The sequence below is a fragment of the Phoxinus phoxinus genome (assembly GCF_949152265.1).
Source record: "Phoxinus phoxinus genome assembly, chromosome: 1".
Classification (NCBI taxonomy): domain Eukaryota; kingdom Metazoa; phylum Chordata; class Actinopteri; order Cypriniformes; family Leuciscidae; genus Phoxinus; species Phoxinus phoxinus.
In genome coordinates this window covers 40580628-40601598 of record NC_136876.1, presented here as the reverse complement: position 1 = coordinate 40601598, position 20971 = coordinate 40580628, and the positions used below count along the sequence as shown (strand labels likewise).

General features: G+C 36.5%; 1 protein-coding gene across 2 annotated transcripts in view; it reads left to right on the top strand.

Annotated features, from left to right (window-relative positions):
* tbcd (tubulin folding cofactor D) overlaps positions 1-20971 on the top strand; it is a 54934-nt gene that overhangs the window by 13681 nt on the left and 20282 nt on the right. The window contains exons 14-26 of one of the 2 annotated variants that reach the window (XM_079619413.1): positions 831-987; positions 9939-9996; positions 10256-10285; positions 10415-10500; positions 13431-13511; positions 13590-13663; positions 16508-16625; positions 16702-16762; positions 16855-16877; positions 16983-17014; positions 19079-19141; positions 19287-19363; positions 19444-19525. In XM_079619413.1, the coding sequence (XP_079475539.1) occupies positions 831-987; positions 9939-9996; positions 10256-10285; positions 10415-10500; positions 13431-13511; positions 13590-13663; positions 16508-16625; positions 16702-16762; positions 16855-16877; positions 16983-17014; positions 19079-19141; positions 19287-19363; positions 19444-19525 (942 nt within the window). Of the gene's footprint in view, positions 1-830; positions 988-9938; positions 9997-10255; positions 10286-10414; positions 10501-13430; positions 13512-13589; positions 13664-16507; positions 16626-16701; positions 16783-16854; positions 16878-16982; positions 17015-19078; positions 19142-19286; positions 19364-19443; positions 19526-20971 lie in introns of both variants that reach the window. The other variant, XM_079619414.1, reaches the window with a different exon arrangement.

Genomic DNA, 20971 nt, shown 5'->3' with positions numbered 1-20971 from the left:
TTTATTTACGCTGGATTTCAGTTTGTATACATTTAATGGTAAAGTTTTATTTTGAAATGTATTTATCATTAATTTGCACATATAGCATGAATTATAAACTCTTAATACTTCAAATTATGACCCCACCTAAGTTTTGGGAAGAGAGTTCCTTGTAAGAAGGGACCTTCGATAAGTCAACTATCAATACTCTCTTCTTTGTTGGTGTGTGTCTGTGTATATTTATGCACCACACACATTATAATATTATGTTATATTCTAGTTATATAATTATATAAAAAAAGTTTATAGTCAGTAAGATTATTTTTAAGAATGTAATACTTTTGTTCAGCAAGGATGCATTAAACGAATCAAAAGTTACTGTAAAGACATTTGTAATGTTACAAAATCTTTCTATTTATCTAAAAAAAACTTGAAAAAAGTTTGTTTTCACAAAAAGTTTAAAGTACAGAGTAATGATGCTGAAAATTCAGCTTCACAGAAAACATTTATTATGTTATATATATACATACACAAACATATATAATAAATATATGTAGGCCTATGTATATCTATATGTATGTATGTATATGTAGCCCTGTGTGTCTGTGTCTGTATGTGTGTACATATGTATATGTACAGTAGTCAACATTTTGATGTGGATAAAAAAAGTTAATCAAAGTTGTCTTAAGACAAGACCGGTTATTGTTCAAAATTCATGTATAACTTTGATGCAAGGTTTTGATCCCCTTCAAATGTTGACTTCTGTATATGCATGAACGTATATGTAAATGAATTTAAATATTTAAAATAATGATTTTTGCATACTAATGTTTTGTCTCTGAATCCTACAGTGGTGCCTCTGGTTCTCAAAGCTCTGATATATGACGAAAAAAGGGGAGCATGCAGTTTGGGATCAAATGTACGTGATGCAGCCTGCTACGTGTGCTGGGCTTTCGCCCGTGCCTATGAGCCAAGCGAACTAAAGCCTTATGTCAACCAGATTGCCAGGTATGTACGATCCCAACACCACCACTGACTGAGACATTATGCATATTATTTATGGCAAATTTGCTAATTAAGTTACCAACCTTAGGTATCAAACTTTGGTTAATATCTCATCCCATACCATACTCAACCCCCCCCCCCCCACACACACACACACAAAACAAACAAGATTTTATATAATACTCAAGGCTCTCAATTCACAGAGCTAACTTTACTGTTATTTATTCTTTTAAATAATCCAACTCAACAGATTTCCCAGGCGTATGGATCAGATTAATTCATCTTAAATATGAAAATGAAAATAAATTATTTCTCAACTCTGGATAGCAAACTGACTCCTTGGTCGCCCACTATTTATACAAGCATTTGACGTGACCTTTCTTAGATCTCTGTGAAGGTGTTTTTGGATGTTCTCCAGTATGAAAGCTCTTTGCACCACAACCAACTGTGGTGAGAGCTGATCTGATGTCAGTGACGGGTGAAAATGACAGCTCAACTTGGGTGGCTCTGTTGACAATACGGTTACACTTTCTGTCCAATGAAAATAGTTTTTTTGTAAGTGAGGTTAGGCTGTGGAATTTGATTAGTGAGGCTGGGCAGCAGATCTGCAGCACACATACTGAGGGCTATTTGTTCTTTAGTCAGCAAGCCCTACAGTGTGTTGAAGATTAATGGGCTTTTTTTTTTCACCTCACTTTGGCTCACTACCTGGTAATTATTTTCAGAAAATTCTGTCACAGCAACTTATATTTGAAGGAAGATTACGGATTTATATAATTCTATTTTAGGCATCCAGTTTTTTTTTCTCACTTAATGGACATATATAGAGAACGTTTTAGTGAGATTTTAAGGACAATGATTATAAGAGCCTCCTCTCATACCTGTTCTCCTGGCTTTAGTTATTTACCGCCTTAAAACCAGTTTATACACCTCTTATAGCTCAAAACCTCTCCCTACTGAGGAAGTACAGTTCAGTCGGTTGGTCTATGCATCTGCTAGAACATTAAAAGTACTCCGTATGAGGAGCAACAACAATGAAATGTACAATTAGCTTTTTCAGCTCCAATTATGATATAAAAAATGTTTTAGCAAGGCCATTCTGCTACTTATATCTGTTTTGTACCTTTCAAATATACTGACAAACACCATAATAATTGGCTTTTTTCGCATGCTGAAGTAAATACTAATATATAGAAGGTGTGCACAGTGTCATACAAAAATACACAAAAATAATGCAATCAACAATAATTGAATAACAACTGATAACAAAAAAACTAAGAAAAAATTTAAATATTAAAATGAAAAACCATCAATTGTAATCAAAAGTGTCATACAGGAAATGTCTGTTTATGGCTTTTCACTGTAAATTATCAGATGATTTGTTCCTTTTTATTTCCAACAACTATTCAACAGTTTTTTTACTGTCAAATTAAAGTAATCTTGGAATGTAAGGTTAGATATAGATCTATTACAGTTTGTTTCCCGTATATTGTAAGGCTTATAGTAAGTGCGGCTCATTGCATTTAAACGGCCAAATACACACAAAAGTTAAGTCAGAATGCCCGTCTTGGCAAGTATCCTCATAAACACTGTCGGGTAAAGGCGGGCGTACACGGTGCGATTTTTGCTGTTTTTACGAGCTCGCAGATGATTTCTTCACTCGGGACAAATCGAGTGGAAATCGGTGATGCTCGCATGGTCGCGGCTCGCAGCGTGTGAGAGGAATTACGAGCCGAGCCGAGCACGTTACGAGCACCTCTCGACCTCCCGATCATTTTTAAACATGTTTAAAAAATTCGGGGAGTCGGCCCGATTTTCATCAGCGTATAGGCTATCCCCTATTGCCAAATCATACACAACCACGTCACTGGCTAGATCGATGGGGCTATAGTGGCAGCAATCACACAGCGTGCGCACACACTGTCACACACACACACACACACACACACACACACACACACACACACACACACTCTCTCTCTCTCTTGTTTTTTATGTTGAACGGAATGGCTACTGTTATCTGCTTTTCAACAGATCATTTGCACGCACATTTCTGTCATTTTTCTATCTGAAGCTATTGCCTGCAACATTGAAAGCTCTAGGTCTCTGTGTTTAGCGCGAATGCTCACGTGATTGCCGCCGGCTCGGGATAAAATTTGTGCAGGACAGTCGTGCCGTGTACCAGCTGCTTTGACGCGATTATCAGTTTAACTGACTCGTAATGTGTGCAATATCTCACGACCTCCCGAGTGTCCGAACTCGCACCGTGTACGCCCGCCTTAAGTGAACGTAAACAGTTGAGAAAGAAAACGTGTAACAGTATATTGGATTCATGCATTCGATCTTAAAGTGACAGCAGCCTAATAATTCTGCTGCCGTCTGTGTCATTAATGTTAATCAAACTAAATAACTGACTGAATAACATTTGTAATTTTAATTTTAAGGATTCATCTTTTTAATTTAGTTTTTTCAATGTAGTATTTCTGTACCTGAATACAACTTTCATTTGTTTCTTTATTCTGTCCTATTCATTTGTGCTACGATTACTATATATGATCTTTTTTTTTTTTTTTAAGTTTAATTGATAATGTTGGTTAAACAAATTACAATGCTTAGCATTCAGTCGTGTGACGTTATGTTCTCCGCATGGCGGAACGTCTGGCACACTCACATTCCTTCATTCATTCATTTTAGTTAAGATGTGCTATGATACATTTTAACATGGATTTGTGTTCTTATTTGACATATGTATTGTACATAGACTTTTAATGGAACATTTAGATCATAAATATTTGCCTCAAAAGTCATGGATAAGCGATGAAAATGTTTAGGAAAAAATGTGTATAAACCTGACAAAAGAAGTTGATCATTTAGACAGGAAATTACAGGAATATTTCACCCTGAAATGAGAACCATTAATCAATGAGAACCACTCCCTTTGATTTGTAAAAACCAAAAGAACACAAAGTTCCCAAAAATTTTAAGAATCTTTATATGGCTCTTTTTTTTTTTTTTTTTTTTTTTTTTACAGTTTGAGCTCCAAAAATAACAACAACAGCAAAAACGTCTTCGGAAGTCATATGGTTGTTTTGTATGACAATTAAACCAAAATAATTACTTGACAGTCTTCACTTCTGCCAAAGCTCTTTAATGGACTACAAGTTTTTGTGGACTTACAGTTGAACACCTGCTTAAAGATTCTTAAAAAAAAAAATGAGTAATGCTTTGATAAACATGACTGATGAGATTTTTTTTTACACTGATTTTAAGAGAAAATCTGCAGAATTCATTTAATAATGGTAAAATGTGTTAACCAATGCTGAGAGTGTTATTGGTATCTGAAAGCATTATCAAATTATATAAAGCTTAAATACTGGATAAAATAACAAGCAAGGGGTGGAGGCTGTGTAGATCGAGTTGATTCTTTGGAAATCTGCACAGATTCCATGTGGTTGACGTATGAAAGAAAATGTATTTGTGGTGTTCTCTCATATTTCACTATAGCATTAGATGTAATTGATCAATGTATGCTTATTGCTGACGTGAAATGTCATGGTTTTTGGACCAAGTTCAGATCTTTCTTAGAAAACAAATTCAATTGTGACCTCATGTTTATGCTTTTTGTTTTGTAGCTTTAGGTTTGGTGTTAAAAATGACATCTAAGCAACCAGGACTAAATGTTTCATTTTTGGTTTTGGACCGAAAGAAACAAGAGATCTGTCACTAACAACTATTATGGTAATCGAATAATCTGTAAAAAAAAAAAATTTGACGATTAAAGCAAGGCTATGCAGTTTCGGGAATTTCTTCGCTGTATTCTCGCTTTTTGCTCGCAGGTTTCTCTATAGAGCTCCCCCTACAGCTTCGGAATAGATATTTTACAACACTGTCGAAAAACTTGTTGCGACTCTCAGATACCAGAGGCTAGTAGATCAACGACATCAAAGCAGACGGGACATTCTTTACAACGTCGTCTTCATTCGGGTTCGAACAGCGTGAGGTCTTTTTTTATTTTTTTTGCCGTAAAGCAATTCGTTACATCGCGAGACCTGATATCACGCGATACTTCCTGACGCTGCGGCCGGCGGCCCGTCAACCCAAAGTTGCATTGGTTTTTTTTCCGCTCACAGGCGATGGGGGGTGCGAGACGACCACCATTCAACCCCCAAAAAGTTATATAACCATTCCAATGACTCCGAAGCTGTTCAGTTAAGGTAAAAAACCTGCATAGTTCACCTTTAAGTGAGTAATCAAAAAAATAATAATTGTGGCAATAAAAAATAACAGTGCAACACTTTGCTATGAAACACAAAACGTATGTATATGTATATATATATATATATATATATATATATATATATATATATATATATATATGTGTGTGTGTGTGTATTCATGTACATATGTGTACACAAATATTTTGATAATCGATTAGTTGGTAGATTATTACTTCGAATAATCGGATAAAAAGTCCAGGTTGTTTTTTGTTTTAGTTTTTTGTTTAGTTTTTTAACAAAATACACTATTCCACATCCTACCCAATGCAGGCCTTCAAACAAATGTGCCTGAACTGAATGCTATGAAAACTTATAGATATATTCACTATATATCCATGCTATACATTATATAAGTTATAAAACAAAGGGACCGTTTAAATCTCTGCATTCAAAATTAAGATAATATAAAAAATATAAACACAAACTCAGTGTTAACAGATTAGAGTAATGTTCTGCAGGAATACACGCGTTCACTCTGGACTAGGGCTGTCACTTTTTATTCAATATTCGAATATGCATTCGAACATGACGTGAAATATCCGTAATCGAACTACAAATATACTATCCGGTTTTTAAAGTGCCATGTCTAGCGCATTTTTTACAGATCGTTTGTTTTTTATTTTAAAAAAGCGTGTTATTTTGAAAGCGTGTTACAGGCTGTATGTTATAGTCAGAATATATTCGAATACATAGCTTGGTATTTGATATCCGTTCGAATTTGATTTTTCTCAAATGTGACTGCCCTACTCTGGACACAGTTACTGTTACTGTCCTTTCTTTATCCTGTAAATGTAAGAAACGTCTTACATTCATATCCAATTGCACGCTGTTATTCCTTTACAGTTACTACTCTCATAAACTACTTGAATTACATGTAGACTTTTAAACCTATATTTAACGTCCAACAACACATATTTCAGCAAAACTCATATTTTTGCGCTGTATATTAATTGTCTCCTCTTTTAATGTCCCGGCGCTCATTCGGTAAAGTCTGAAGTTTAACGCAGACTGTCAGGACGAGCCGTTCTGATTTGTAACAGTTTGTAACATTTACAGATAAGGATATAACCGTAAAATGCGTATCTCACACATTAAACGGCACAATCTGTCAAAGCACTTGACAGGGGAAACAACGTTAAATATCACGCTTATGCATTCGCTTGATGCTTAAAATTAAGAATTCACATGTTTTGGACGGCTTGAATCACGCACCTATCCCACAACAGCTCACTCCTTTTCCTCCGCTATTTATTTTTACTCCGCATTTTGTCCACATAAATGTTATTCAGTGCTGTACACGGCTGGCGGAAGTTTTTTGCATTGTGCATTAAAGGGTTAACCCTAACCCAAAAATGAAAATAATGTCATTAATGACTCACCCTCATGTCGTTCTAAGCCCGTAAGACCTCCGTTCATCTTCGGAACACAGTTTAAGATATTTTAGATTTAGTCCGAGAGCTTTCTGTCCGTCCATTGAAGCTGTATATACAGTATACTGTCCATGTCCATAAAGGTAATATAAACATCATCAAAGTAGTCCATGTGACATCAGTGGGTTAGTTAGAAGTTTTTGAAGCATCGAAAATACTTTTTGGTCCAAAAATAACACAAAATAAGACTTTATTCAGCATTGTATTCTCTCCCGGGTCTGTTGTCAATCCTTCACAGTTACGCTGATGGCGTAAGACGCTGATGACGTGTTATCTGGTGCGCCCGAGCTTCGTTTACAGTCTGAGGGAGACGCACGCTGTATTCAAGCTATTCTACATTGTTTGTGTGGATATCATTTTTTTAATGGTGCGTAAATGTGCATGTCGCGGATGAGACTTTTACAGCGTGCGTTTCCCTCAGTCTATAAATGAAGCTCGGGCGCACCAGATAACACGTCATCAGCGTCTTACGCCATCAGCGTAACTGTGAAGGATTGACAACAGACCCGGGAGAGAATACAATGCTGAATAAAGTCTTATTTTGTGTTATTTTTGGACCAAAAAGTATTTTCGATGCTTCAAAAACTTCTAACTAACCCACTGATGTCACATGGACTACTTTGATGATGTCTTTATTACCTTTATGGACATGGACCGTATACTGTATATACAGCTTCAATGGAGAGACAGAAAGCTCTCGGACTAAATCTAAAATATCTTAAACTGTGTTCCGAAGATGAACGGAGGTCTTACGGGCTTAGAACGACATGAGGGTGAGTCATTAATGACATTATTTTCATTTTTGGGTGAACTAACCCTTTAACTAATCGATAATGACATTCACTGTCGATGATTTTCATTATTGATTATTATCGTTTTATCGATTAGGCTAGTTGTTGCAGCCGTATAAAACAGTAATAATGCGGTTTATAGATTCTCATCCTTGAAATGCGCCATTTCTGGGTATTTCATTTTAATGAGGTATTGTGACAGCCCTAACAGCGAGTATTATTTCATGGATCTTTTTCAGATGGCTAAGGTAAAGCTTATTTTCTTCGGTGTCCCACAAGGACGTTGTGTATTTACTTTAACTGTTCTGCTTGCTATTATTACTCAGACTTATGGTTAGGGGTTTGCCGTGTAACTGTATTCTTTCATTCTTCTAGCAATTCTGCCATGTTCGGTTTGTGTGGTGATGTAGTGGTGAATCAGCTCAGCGAAACGGTTTCATCAGCAGAAAGCTTTTTTTCTTTTTCCCTCCCAAGGTTCAACAGTAAGCCTTTCAGTCACCATAAAAACATAATGATATTACGAGAACGACAGCTGAGAGATGCTCCGCTTACTCCCCCTCTCACTGTTTAGGACAAGTGCGGGCCTGCGTGTAACTGACTGTGCTTTTTCATTGCTCCTTCGGTTCGTTGGCCCTCCCCGCAACTTCCCTCCTCCCTACCCCCACGGTGCTGCCAGGTTTCGTCTGTTGTCGTGGGTTTCGGTCACCATTTGGCACCCAGTCTGAAGGCCTGTCGAGTCCTGTACTAATTTCATCAGCAGTCATAGGCTGTTTCTATGATCTTACTGACGTCTGACGCTTTCAGAAACCGTGTCATTGCATGAAACTACACTATTGTTATTTTGTTCTCAATTCCTTTTTTTAAATATATATATATAATATGTACATTACCATACAAAAGTTTGCGGTCCGATAAAAAAAATAAATAAATAAATAAATAAATTGTTTTTTTCATTTAGCAAGGATGCATTCAATTTATCAAAAGTGACAGTAAATATGTTTAAGTTACAAATGCTGATCTTTTGAACTTTCAAAGATGCGTGAAAAAAAAATTGAATCACAGTTTTCACAAAAATATGATCGAACTGTTTTCAACATTGATAATAGTAGTAATAATAATTAGTTTCTTGAGCATCAAATTATCACATTAGAATGATTTCTGAAGGATCATGTGACACTGAAGACTGGAGTAATGATGCTGAAAATACAGCTTTATCATCACAGGAATAAATTGCATTTTTTAAATATTTTAAATTAGAAAACTGTTCAATTGTAATAATATTCCACAATGTTAAGTTTTTTACAGTTTTTCTTTTGTTTAGTTTTTTTACTTTTTTAAAAATGTATCAAAAACCTTTTTTTGAAAAAACAAAACGTTTTTAAATATTGCCTACTGCAAACTTTTGAACAGTATTGTATATACAAAAGTAAAAAACAAACCAATTCTTAAGAATAATAAATCATCTATGGTCTCCTTTTTTCACAGCATTCACATTTTCTTTTTTTGGGACACTTAATTTAAAGGAAAAGTTCACTCAGATAAAATAAGTCTATCTTTATTTACTCAAACTAAATCTTGTTCCAAATATATATGACTTCCTTCAGGGGAACAAAAGGAGACATTTGGAGAAGTTGTACTGGTCGCTCTGGTTTTTTTTCCTCCACAAAAACATATTGTATGACTTCGAAAGATTTGGAATATAGCTCAAAAGTTGTATGAAGCACATTAATGATACTTTTAAGTCCTGTTTGAATCTTAAAAGCAATCAGTCTCCGTTCACTGTAATTGCATTTTTGTAGTGTGACCAGCACAATTCTTCTTCCTTTTGTGTTTTTTGGAAGAAAGTAAGGAAGAACTATCTGCTAAAGTCAACTACACTGCACATTGCACAAGCAGAAGTTTTCAATGGTTTCCGTAAGGCGTTATTATAAAACAATAACTGACTGATCTAGCTCGGCTTGCATGTTCAGTCCCTGTCCGTTTTATGCTGCTCCAGGCCACTATCAGTTGATCATCGAAACCAGCGCGGCTGTGTTAAGCCTGCAGGCTTGTGTGTGTGTACTGTGTATGTTTGTGTACTTCATTCTCCCAGGCTGTGAGTGACGGTGGGAATACCTCGCGGGCACGTTCACACAGCTTGGTTGAGGAGGAGGAGTGGTGGAATAAAGGGAAAAGAGTGCAACAGGTTTATGGGGGCACTGAAATGATAGATGAGTTTTGAGATGAGAACTACACACTTGTTTTTTAATAATATGCCTCATCACTGGGTGTGAAAGATGTGAAGGTTTAGAGCTGTATATGTTTGAGTGAAAGTGGTAAATGTGCGTTACCTCAGGCTGCCAAACTAACAAAATCAAGAAGATGCATGATATATAATAACAGTTGTCCTAGTTTATATAGATAGATAGATGGATGTCATTCTATCTATGATCTTTCATTTGTTTCTACCTTTACAGTGCGCTGGTCATCGCAACTGTGTTTGACAGGAACATCACCTGCAGAAAGGCCGCGTCTGTAAGTTTATCCTGAAAGTCTTTTTAAAGTCTTTTTAAAAACAATTCCACAATAATAATAAAAAAAAGATAATACTGATTAGAGATGAACATAAAGGGTTATATTCAATTATAATATGCATTCCCTTTTTTTGTTACTGGAAATGTTTCTGAAGTATTTCAAAGCATTAGCGTATTTGACAACGGGGTGGGGGGAATACACACTTTTGCATACAATAAGACATTTTAGAAAATATAATGTTTGCTTCCTTTTCTTTTAGGCTGCTTTCCAAGAGAATGTGGGCAGACAGGTACGACGGAAAGAAAATACACTTGCATTAAGACTATTCAGATCCATTATTAACACTTGCACTGATTTGTAGTGCAACTGTGAAGTCTGTGTGTCTAATCTGATCCCCTGAGATATCCTGTCTCCACAGGGCACTTTCCCCCATGGCATAGACATTGTCACAGCGGCCGACTACTTCACGGTCGGTAACCTGAATAACTGCTACTTGACTATTAGGTAAGGACTAAGGAGGTGACAATGTGTGACTAAGAGCTGTTTTGGTGTGCTTAATTGAGCTCCATTGTTCCTCAGTGTACATGCCTCAGGTAGATCAATCATACACCCCATTTCTCATAACAATCAGACAAATCAAAGCACAATCACGGTATGTTTTGAATGCATCTATGAGTGAAGCAGTGGTTACGCTGTCGTGTCTGTCTTGTCCCTTTCTCGTGTCCCACCCTTCTGAAAAATGACACCATTTGACTGTGTCATCTCAATGTAGTGTACAAGCAATGTGAAAAATGCTAGCCTTAGGGAGCAAAGAGCCATATTCGAGTCTAACCGCTGAAAAGATGGGTCCGCTTTCCAACGAACTCTGGTGCAGTTCCACTGAAATATGAACGCAACAAAAACAAGACACGATGTCACGAGATACAACCTTAAAAAGGACAGAATTCTCAAGCGTACCTGTTTTTTCTCGTCATAGTCGTGATGTTTCCCATCACCGTTGGGTAACAGGCATCCGAACTACGTGTCCTCGCAGCAGATCTGCATTTGTGTGTGACCGAGGGATTCCTGCTGCTGTTTTGACTCCTTTACACATTTTATAAGCTCTTCTCGAGTTGTCAGCTCCATCAAAAAACATCATATTTAGGCTATGCACACACAATGAGCATTGTTTCCAATGTTCGACAAGTTCTGTCGCAAAATATACATCATGAAAGCCTTTTTTTGCTTTGTATCTTAAGGTTCTGTGTTAAAAAGGACAGTGTGAACTAGAGGTCGACCGGTTCATCGGGTTTGCCGATATATCGGTTCCGACAGTTGAGTGGTGGAACTATGGCAAAAATCCATACCGATAGTTTTCCCGGGTTGCGTCCCTTGCTGGAGCGGCTGAGAAGAGTGCGCTGTCATTACACAGTACGAGAGCTCTGAAGAGACTGCTGGCATTATACAGAGGCCTCTAAAGGACAAATAACAAACTGTCACTGGCTGAGTTGTTTATTTGAACACGTGAGGCTGGATGGAGAGCGCTGACACTTCAGATGCGCATTTAAAACACTGACAGCGAACCGGTATGAATACAGAACACTAAAGTACATATTGCCATATAATTATAAAGTAATTAATTTGTTGACTAGATGCTGCATTAGCAGAGAAAGTACAGAAGTATGTTTGCCGTCGAGGCTGTGAGGACTCAAGTACCTCAAGTGATTAAAACAATGTGACAAAAACACACGCAAACCTGACCCAAATGTTTAATGTCGCAATTGTTACTATCTATTTGCATTAGTTTATATCCAGCTGGTCACTTTTGCGCATTCATTAGCCGGCGAATTTCATATTTAAAGCTAGTGACGTGATTCTCAACATTCGACATTGATATGTTCACGTAGCCGACAGAAACATAAACAAATCAGAAACGCATTTGATTCAATTCTTTTTTTTTATCACTGCTATACATTGTTATTTTGATTAGATAGGCTAATCATCAAGTGTTCTAATATAGGAGCAAATAAAGTGAGAGACTATGGGTAATATAGGCCTACTTTTATGTCATTTTAATGCTCTGGCCTTTGCTGATATTTAAAGATGGCCATCTTTAAGCATTATAGCAGACTCTTTGGATTTATATGAAGGGGTAACACTTTACAATAAGATTACATTTTTAGCATTAACTAAGGTTAATACATGTTGTAGTATTGTTTATTGTTAGTTTGTTAATTTCAACATTTACCAATACATTTTAAATTGAGTTTACATTTTTATTTGATCTTTTAATGTACTATGAGCTAACATGAATGATCAAGGTACATTTGTATTGCTCAAATTTTAATACATGCTGTAAAAAATGTATATTGCATAATGCATATAACGTGAAAGCTAGCTAATACATCCTTGTTAACAAATGGGACTTACAAAGTGTTACCTAATAAATGTACGTGTGTTTGTAGGTTATAGCTAAATAAACCTGTAATATTTAAATGTTTAAATTATTTTATGTAGAATTCGTTCTGTAGAACTTCTCATTTTAATATATTCATATTTATATATTTATTTAATTTAGCACATTTCAGTTCAGCACTGTTTTACTTAGTGTTTTACTTGTGAGTGTTTTGTTTGTTTTTAAAAAATATCGGTTGATTAATCGGTTATCGGCACGTACGGTCAAACCTAGTTATCAGTATCGGTAAAAATCCGATGAACGCAAAGCGAACCAGAACTAAATGTATTTTCTTTTTATGGTCTGGACCAAAGGAATCAAGAGAACCAAACTACAAGTGTGAACTGTAACCCTTAAAGGTGACATATGGAAAAACAGGATTTTCGTGGTCCCCTAGCAGTCTGGACAAACCTTTTTAGTAAACATGCTTTAAAACAGTAAAACTAAGCCTTTCAGAAACTGTTGACATCTTAACAATAAGCATGCTAAAGGTATTTTCAGACCTACTGTAAAGATTTTTTTTTTGGGGACTTATTTTCTTGGTTCGATTCACTTTCACAATGCACCTTTTTAAAACATTCCAAAATGTGTTTATGCAACTCACATGCGAGTAAAACTGACCTCTCAACACACCTGTTTGTTCTACATCGCTTCATTCATCAAGATGGATTGACAAGTTTGTTTTGTGGAGTAGCCATCATTGCACACACACATATACAAATGCAAATAAGATATGATTCTTCCTCAAACTGATAAATAGATAGAGAGGGAATCGAGGCTTCGTCGAGACCATTTGGTCGGGTTGATTTCTCAGCACAACCTAATTTGAGCCTCCAAATTCCCTAACATATGACCGCCTGCATGCATACACGCATGCATATGAACAAATCATAATCCTTGTCATTTACATATGCGGCCTTAAGTACAGTAGCAAAGTCCGCCTCTTGAATACTAACAGTCAGAAATGGCTGTGTAAAACTAATGTACGATTTTTTTTCAGTGTCTACATCGCTGGTTTTGAGGAATACACAAAACCCTTAATTGACCACTTGGTGGCTATGAAAATCAATCACTGGGACGGGTAAGTAATTGTCCTGTTTCATTTGTTAAAACATTTTTTTTTTTTTATTCCAACTAAAGCTGTATTCGCATTTATTAGGGTGATCAGAGAGCTGGCCACGAAAGCACTGCACAATCTAACTGCCCAGGCTCCTGAATACATGGCCAACACAGGTGAGAATAGTGCTCATTTTGTCAGCTGTTTAGTCTTATGTACTTTCAGTCAACATTGTCCTGTTTTTGTTTAGTCAAGTTTTAGTTGACTAAATGTCTAGGGATTTCAGCCAAGTTTTTAGTCAATGAATACTGTGCAAATTTTCGCCATGCTGCATAATAGTTAAACTGATAATAACGATTAGTTTGCCCAAGATCATAATCACAACGATTGTTGTCATTTGTGAAAAGTATTTTTACATGTCATCAGAATTATTTCCCCTATAAGCACAAATCAAGAGAATGTCATGGTTTATTTTTCCTCATTTTAGTTTCTGATTTATTATAGGCTATTCATCATATAAATTAACACACTCTCTACATTATGAAAACTGGTAAAAACACGAAACGTCTCTCAAAAATTAAAACAGCGAAATTTCTAATAGTAATTCCAAATTACTTTCATGTTTTTTATATTGAAACAACAGAAAATTCAGCAACCACAATCGCAAACAACATATGCGAGATCCATGTTTGGATTTATTACAGTTCATCCCTGAGAAAGTCTGACCGTAGATTTAGTCGCAGCAAACATCACAGAGCGTTTTCAATTAATCCCTATGGAAGTTGAGCCAGCGTGAAGCTCAGCTTTCTTAGTAATGAAGTGATAATGCTCACTCTGCTCCGCACCAGTGGACACGCACCGTTATGAATGCCTGTGCGGCCGTCAATCATTTTACTTTTCGAATTAGTGGCAAGGCAATTGCTTAATTGGCGGGTTCATTATTATTCTTAACCCTTTTGCACTGTTCGATTTCTGTGTACACCCTTTATGGAACGGGTCAAATTGACCCTAATTGGATTCAATACAATTCCTCAAAAATCACACTATGAAAAACAACAAAGATTCTGGTACATATTGTCAACTTTTAATATCAACATTTGTCAAACATTACAAAAAAAAAATATATATATATATATATATGAACATATGATTTATGAAAATGTTGTAAAAAAATTTTTTAAAACAGTTTTGTTTTGACAAAATTTGATTATTATTGATTAACAGTATACTGTTTTTTTTTTTTTTACATTTTATGCTTATAACATCATAACTGAACAATTAAATTTAGCTGTATAATGAAAATATTGTTTACTTTTCCTAAGTGGGCTCAACTTTTGTTTTGTAGACTCATTTCATAAAGTCAAGAAGTGACTTCTGACATGATGAGCACACAGCAAGTGTGTGTTTTCTGCATATGAATTTCTTGCACTTCACACACGGTGCTGGTTTTGCTCTCGCACTTGGATGGGCACACCTCACATCACAAGTACCCTGCCATACATAAAATAAATGTTTTTATTTTGTGTCTGTACTAGGGCTGTAACGATACACCAAACCCACGATTCGGTTCGTATCACGATTTTTGACCCACGATTCGGTTCGTATCACGATTTTTTTTTTTTTTGGATAAAAAAAAAAAATCTCCATGTTTTCGGTGCTGATGCAGTGGTGACGCGTTTATGTTGTAAGGGTGGCGCTGCCAATAAAGCACCTAAAAGCTGTCAAAGAACCGGTAAAAGTAATGATTGTGAATATGTCAAATATAGCAAGGGGACATTTTAATTGTTTATTAATAAACTAGTGTTTTCTGTGTCGACTGCAAAGATGAAGTTGACGATGCTGACTCGCGATATTCGCAGTAGTGAACGCGCCATTTGCGCCAGAGAAATGCACATTTCGGATTACATAGTTTTCTTTTGTTTTGAATTGTTCTGTTTAAAAGTATGATTTCAAGCGTTCTGTAGATAATATATTTATTTCTCAGGTCTGTGAGGCAAGTAGGCTATGCTGTTGCTGAGTTTCGGTTCATTTATGAGACGAGCTCCAGCGCCGGCGGCTCCGTGTCGTGATATCTAATCTGCTTTACTTATTATTTATTAAATCCAGGCAATTGGTTGATGAAACATTGATTAAAATTAAGATACAATTAATACAAAACGAAATTCACTTTAAAGAAAGGCTTTGTGCTTTCTGTTTGAGGTCTCTGTGAAAGTTTTAAAGCAGTCCGAGAACTGTCACGTCCATAACATTGTTTTTTCCTCATAAATGCGAACACAAAAAATAAAATAAAATTAATATTTTATGTTCTGTGGAGAGCATAGTAGCTTGGAGAGCTACATTAGTAGCCTAAGCTACAGGATATAGTCTTTCAAAACATGACCTGCGTGAAAGAGAGATAAAAATAATGCGTCATCGTAGGTGTGGTTCCATAAGTATGGAAAGCTCATTTTTTAGCTTCCTAAGGTAGTAAAAAGCCACAATAACAAAATATAACCAATAAAAGTTATTATTTTGGGTCGGTACAGTTGCCTTAGAGCGTTAAAATATGTGGGTCAAATTGACCCGCGAACATCACGATCGTAATAGTAATTTTGTTTGTATTTGTCAAAACACATCAGCATGTTGAAACTTTGCATGCATGTTCATGATGATAAATGAGAAAAATTCACAAAATATCAAGAAAAAAAACATAGGTTAACCAGTATTTCCAACAACTAGAAAATCGAAACGGGTCAAATTGACCCGCAACATAACACAATGAAAAACACAGCTAACCCTTTGCAGGTTCCCTATTAGCATTGGGTTTAATCCAAAATATTGCCAAATAGTTTTTTTGTTTTTTTTAGCTTTGAAACCAAATCTTCCGCCATCGTCTTGGGTTAGGGTTAGGTTAGCCCTAACCCTAGCTTCTTGATGAACATTTTTCGCCTTAGTTTTCGTCTGTACACATACAGCAAACCCAATCCTTCAACGCATCATTTTTACCTCTACACAGATCTTACCTTTATTTTTGATTTCAGTTTTACCCCAGCTGCTGCCCATGGCGACAGGGATGGATTTACACCGCCGTCACGGCGCTATCCTGGCCTGCGCTGAGATCACTCACGCTCTCTATGAGCTGGCCACCCAGAACAATAGGTTACACCTGCTTTTCTTTATTAAAGCTTCGTCTAACCATAACTTAATTTAATTTAACGCATTTGTTTCCTTATAGGTCAGTGTCTGACTTCCTGTCCTCTGACACCATTGAAGGCCTTAAAGACATTCATCAAAAGGTCTGCAGAATTAGTCTCTTGTGTTATTTTGTGAAATAAAAAACAAAAAGCCGTTTATTGCAACTGATCCTCCATATGTTTGTTCACTTTAGCTCTCTGACAGAAAGCAGTACAGGTAAGCACTTGCTTCATAACCTGGCAATAATTGACATCAAAGCTTTTCAGGGGCACTTATTTTTCTATAGCTTGTAACTGATGTTTTGTTTTGTTTTTACCCTAGGGGATTTGGTGGAGAGCTAATGAGACCAGCTGGTAAGAAAAACTTTTTTAGCAGAATTGATTGTGCTTCACGTGTTGAAATTTAGTGTGTGTGACATAAAGCAAGCCTCATTACCGCTATAGCTCATACTAATGGTTAGTGGTTGGAACAAATCTTTAGCTTTCTGATACAGACATGAATAATACCTCAAATTAAGGAGAGGTGTGTACCACTTATAATTTTGCTCTGGCAGACCATGAACAGGGTGCAGAAATCACTTGAAGGCGGGACCCAAGCCAAATGGGAGCCAGAATATCAATAAGAATTAGGGTGGGCTCTTTTGACTTGGGCTAGTACAAAAATCCCCTAGCAAACCACCAGAACATTTTCTTAAGAAGAAAATTACAGATGTCCGTGTTATCCGATTATATGGTGGTTTTGACGAAGACTCTGATCAACTCAATAAAAAACACCTTAAAGATCATCTTTAATCTTTAATGCGCCACCTACAGATAATCATAATAATCATAAAAAGCACAAACTGATTTTCAATTATGACAGGCTTGACAGGTGTTTAGCACTTGGATTCTCTTTTTATTAAGTGCTGCATGTTTTAAATAGTTATTATAAAATGGATAGTTCCAGTCCTTGATTATGATTGGTTGAGCTGTTTTCGAAGCTGTTGTAAATGACTCTACAAACATACACCTGTGACCGACCGCATAACATCAGTATTACTGCGCATCTGTGGGCTGTGTCCAAAATCGCCCCATATACCCTTAAATATTGCTCTATTTGAGAGGACAGCCATTTGTAGTGGTGTCCAAAACCATAGTGGACGTTGTATGGACGATTATTGCAGTTTAATTAAGGTTTATACATGCCAGTTTATCTTTTCATCTTACTACTGGAGCTGCCAGTTTGCTAAGTTTCAAATGATTATTAAACAAGAAGCACCAACCATGCAAAAGCGGCAGCCTTTCCTGCGCTCGTTTTCATTCACTCCTTCAAGTGGACTATGAAAGTGGAGTAATGTAGGGAATAGTGAATGAGGGTATAGAGGACGGTTTCGAACACAGCTTATGTGTTGCAGCGTCTGTGTGTTGCTTGGCAATGATTCAGCTTCTGAAGAACTACATTGCTTGGCGGGAGAATAATATTTTTTTATCAATAGCATTACATTTTTGTGTCTGCGTGTTTATTTTATGAAATCTTGACGGGTATGTGGAAAAACTGTTTTATAAAAGCAATAATTTAGTGAATTTAGTACAGCTAAAGGGGCTTTTAGGCACTGTAAACTGAATACAAATCTGAATTCACTGTAAAACACGGCTTCTTGGGGCTTATTGCTTTATTATGTCTCAAGATGGAGTGTTCTGTTACATTAATTTAATAGAGTGTAGTTATTACAGAATTTCCAATTCAGAAAAAAGTCTCTTAATGCATATTTTTTTACAACCGAGACCAATGGTGTAACTTCAGTATACCTATGCACATCCCTAGTAATATGGATTAAATGCACCTAGTGTTCTTATTATGCTACCTGATAATAAATTCATTAAACATCTTACCAATTTGGATTCAAGAAAGTTGTACTTTTTTTTTTTTTGCATGGGCAAGCACTAGGGATGCACGATATGTCGGCCACCATATTGGTATTGGCCGATAAATTGTAAGTCGTTTTGGATAAAAGCGTCTGCTAAATGACTAAATGTAAATGTAAATTTTCCTTTTTTAATGTTGTCGTTACCGGCCGGAAAATATAGATAAATAAATAATGGATTTTTTCCTTCAGCTGAGACACTTCAGATACACACTGTTCGCCTTGAGTCTGTCATATAGGCTACATCAAATTATAATGAGAACAGCATTATACTAATTGTGTGCTTGGGACATGGATTTAATGGTGAGACTATCTAAAAAATATAGAAAATTTTGATTTATCGGCCAATATATCGGTTATCGGTGCATCCCTAGCTAGCAACGTATGGCACATAAAGTTGAGGGACGTGTTTTGTCCCATATCTTAAGAATCAGTGATTAATAGTTCAGGAAATAGACGTTTAAGACATTGCAGATGGCCCAGTTACTTTTCCTTTGTCTTTTTTTTCTTTCAGTCTGTGGCCTCATTGAAAAGCTCTCTCTCTCCGAGATGCCTTTTAAAGATGACCCAGTTATCAGTGAGTCAACCACACCTCTTTACAATTGCATTATTTAAATATGTTTGACCACAAATGTCTCACGGCGGAGTGATTGTTTGATGGATTTGTAATGTTGTCGACTTGTTTGTGATTGTAAGTTCATGTGTATTCTGATTTCTTTCAGCTGGTTGGCAATGGCTAATAGACGACAGCTTGAAGAACCTTCACCTGTTCTCCGGCGGTGCCAGACGGGATATACAGGTACAGGCCTCACCTCAACACCCAGAAGGCCTTACAACTGTACCGAATATGGTCGCTATGAGAATATGTGTTTTCTGTAGGATGCCGCGGTCTCAGCATTGGCAGCGTTGTGTCGGCAGTGTTATCAAGTTGAACCTGGGGTAGCCGACCTGAAAATGCAAGGTACAGGAAACTAGGAAAATAGCAGGTTGTGGTTATTATTATGATATTAACTCTTTCCCCACCAATATCCTATACCTTTTCCTGGGTCGACATTTCATTCGGTAACGTTAGGCAGTTTTGAATTACATCCTGTCGAATGTTTGGTGATCACGTTAGCTTACTTGTGCGTAAGCAATGCTTCTCTCCACTCCTCCTGGTGTACGCAGATCATCTTCGTCCCTTGTTTTTGGATCCGGAGATGCTTTACTATTTCTGAAGATCTATAACAGCGCCCCCTATCTAGGGATGGGCGATATGGCCTAAAATCCATATTGCGACATACATTGCAGCCTCTTGCGATAACGATATATATCACGATATATAAATTATAATAAAACCATTTCAGAACAGGTTACACAGACCCTAAGGAAAGCCAAACAACTGCTAATGTTTTTTTTTTTTTTAAGAAAGAAAGAAACAGTGTATGTAGTTTTGAGAACATTTATTGTGCAAAACTGTAATTATACAACATAATGTTGCAGATAAATAAAATGCAAGTACACTAGACTTTAAGTAGCCCTAATGTTTATATTGTGGCTAGAAGCTTATGAAACCCCAAATTCAAAATTAGAATATTGTGAAACAAAAGGTTTTCATAAAGCTGTAAGCCATAATCATCAAAATTATAAAAAAAATAAAGGCTTGTAATATCTCACTTTGCATGTAAGGAGTCTATATAATATATTAGTTTCACTTTTGCATGATATTCTAATTTTTCGAGTTTCTCCTGTTATACGTCAACTAAAGAAAATGTTTCAAGTATAAAAGTGTATTTACAGTAGTCCCATGCCATAGACAGTAAAACGTGCAGAACCAGTGCAGAAGGCACTCGAAATCAAATGTAGTTTTAGTTTGGCTATTTTTTTAAAGGACACAAAAGATGCAAAGAGCAGAAAAACTGATGTCTTCTCAGTTAAAAAGCAACACAACAACGAATCTTGAAATCGGGCACACAGAGATTTTGTGTTTACACCACTATTTTGTGAATACGCGCTGGTATTCAGTGACATGTTTAGTTTTGAGGTGGTAGAACAGATTAGTCGTGTGTGTTACCGAACTGTTGCCCCACGCACTCTGTATAGTTTGCTGCTGCTCGTCGGACGGCTTAAATCTGAACCAAGTCCAACTAATGGATGTTGCACCGATCTTTTTCACCAGCTCCTCCGTTTCGCTTTCAGCCATGTTTACTCAAGATGACGACGAATATGATGCGTTTCAGCCGGTTGCAGCTCGTGGCTCTAAATTTCGCGGGTAGATTGCGTCATCAACATGCATTATCGCGATAGTGCAATAGAATTAAAATCTCTGTCGTAGGCCAATTTTGTATCGTTTATATCGCATATCGTTTATATCGCCCATTACTACCCCTATCGTATAACAGTGAAAATACAGATTGCCGGAAAAACG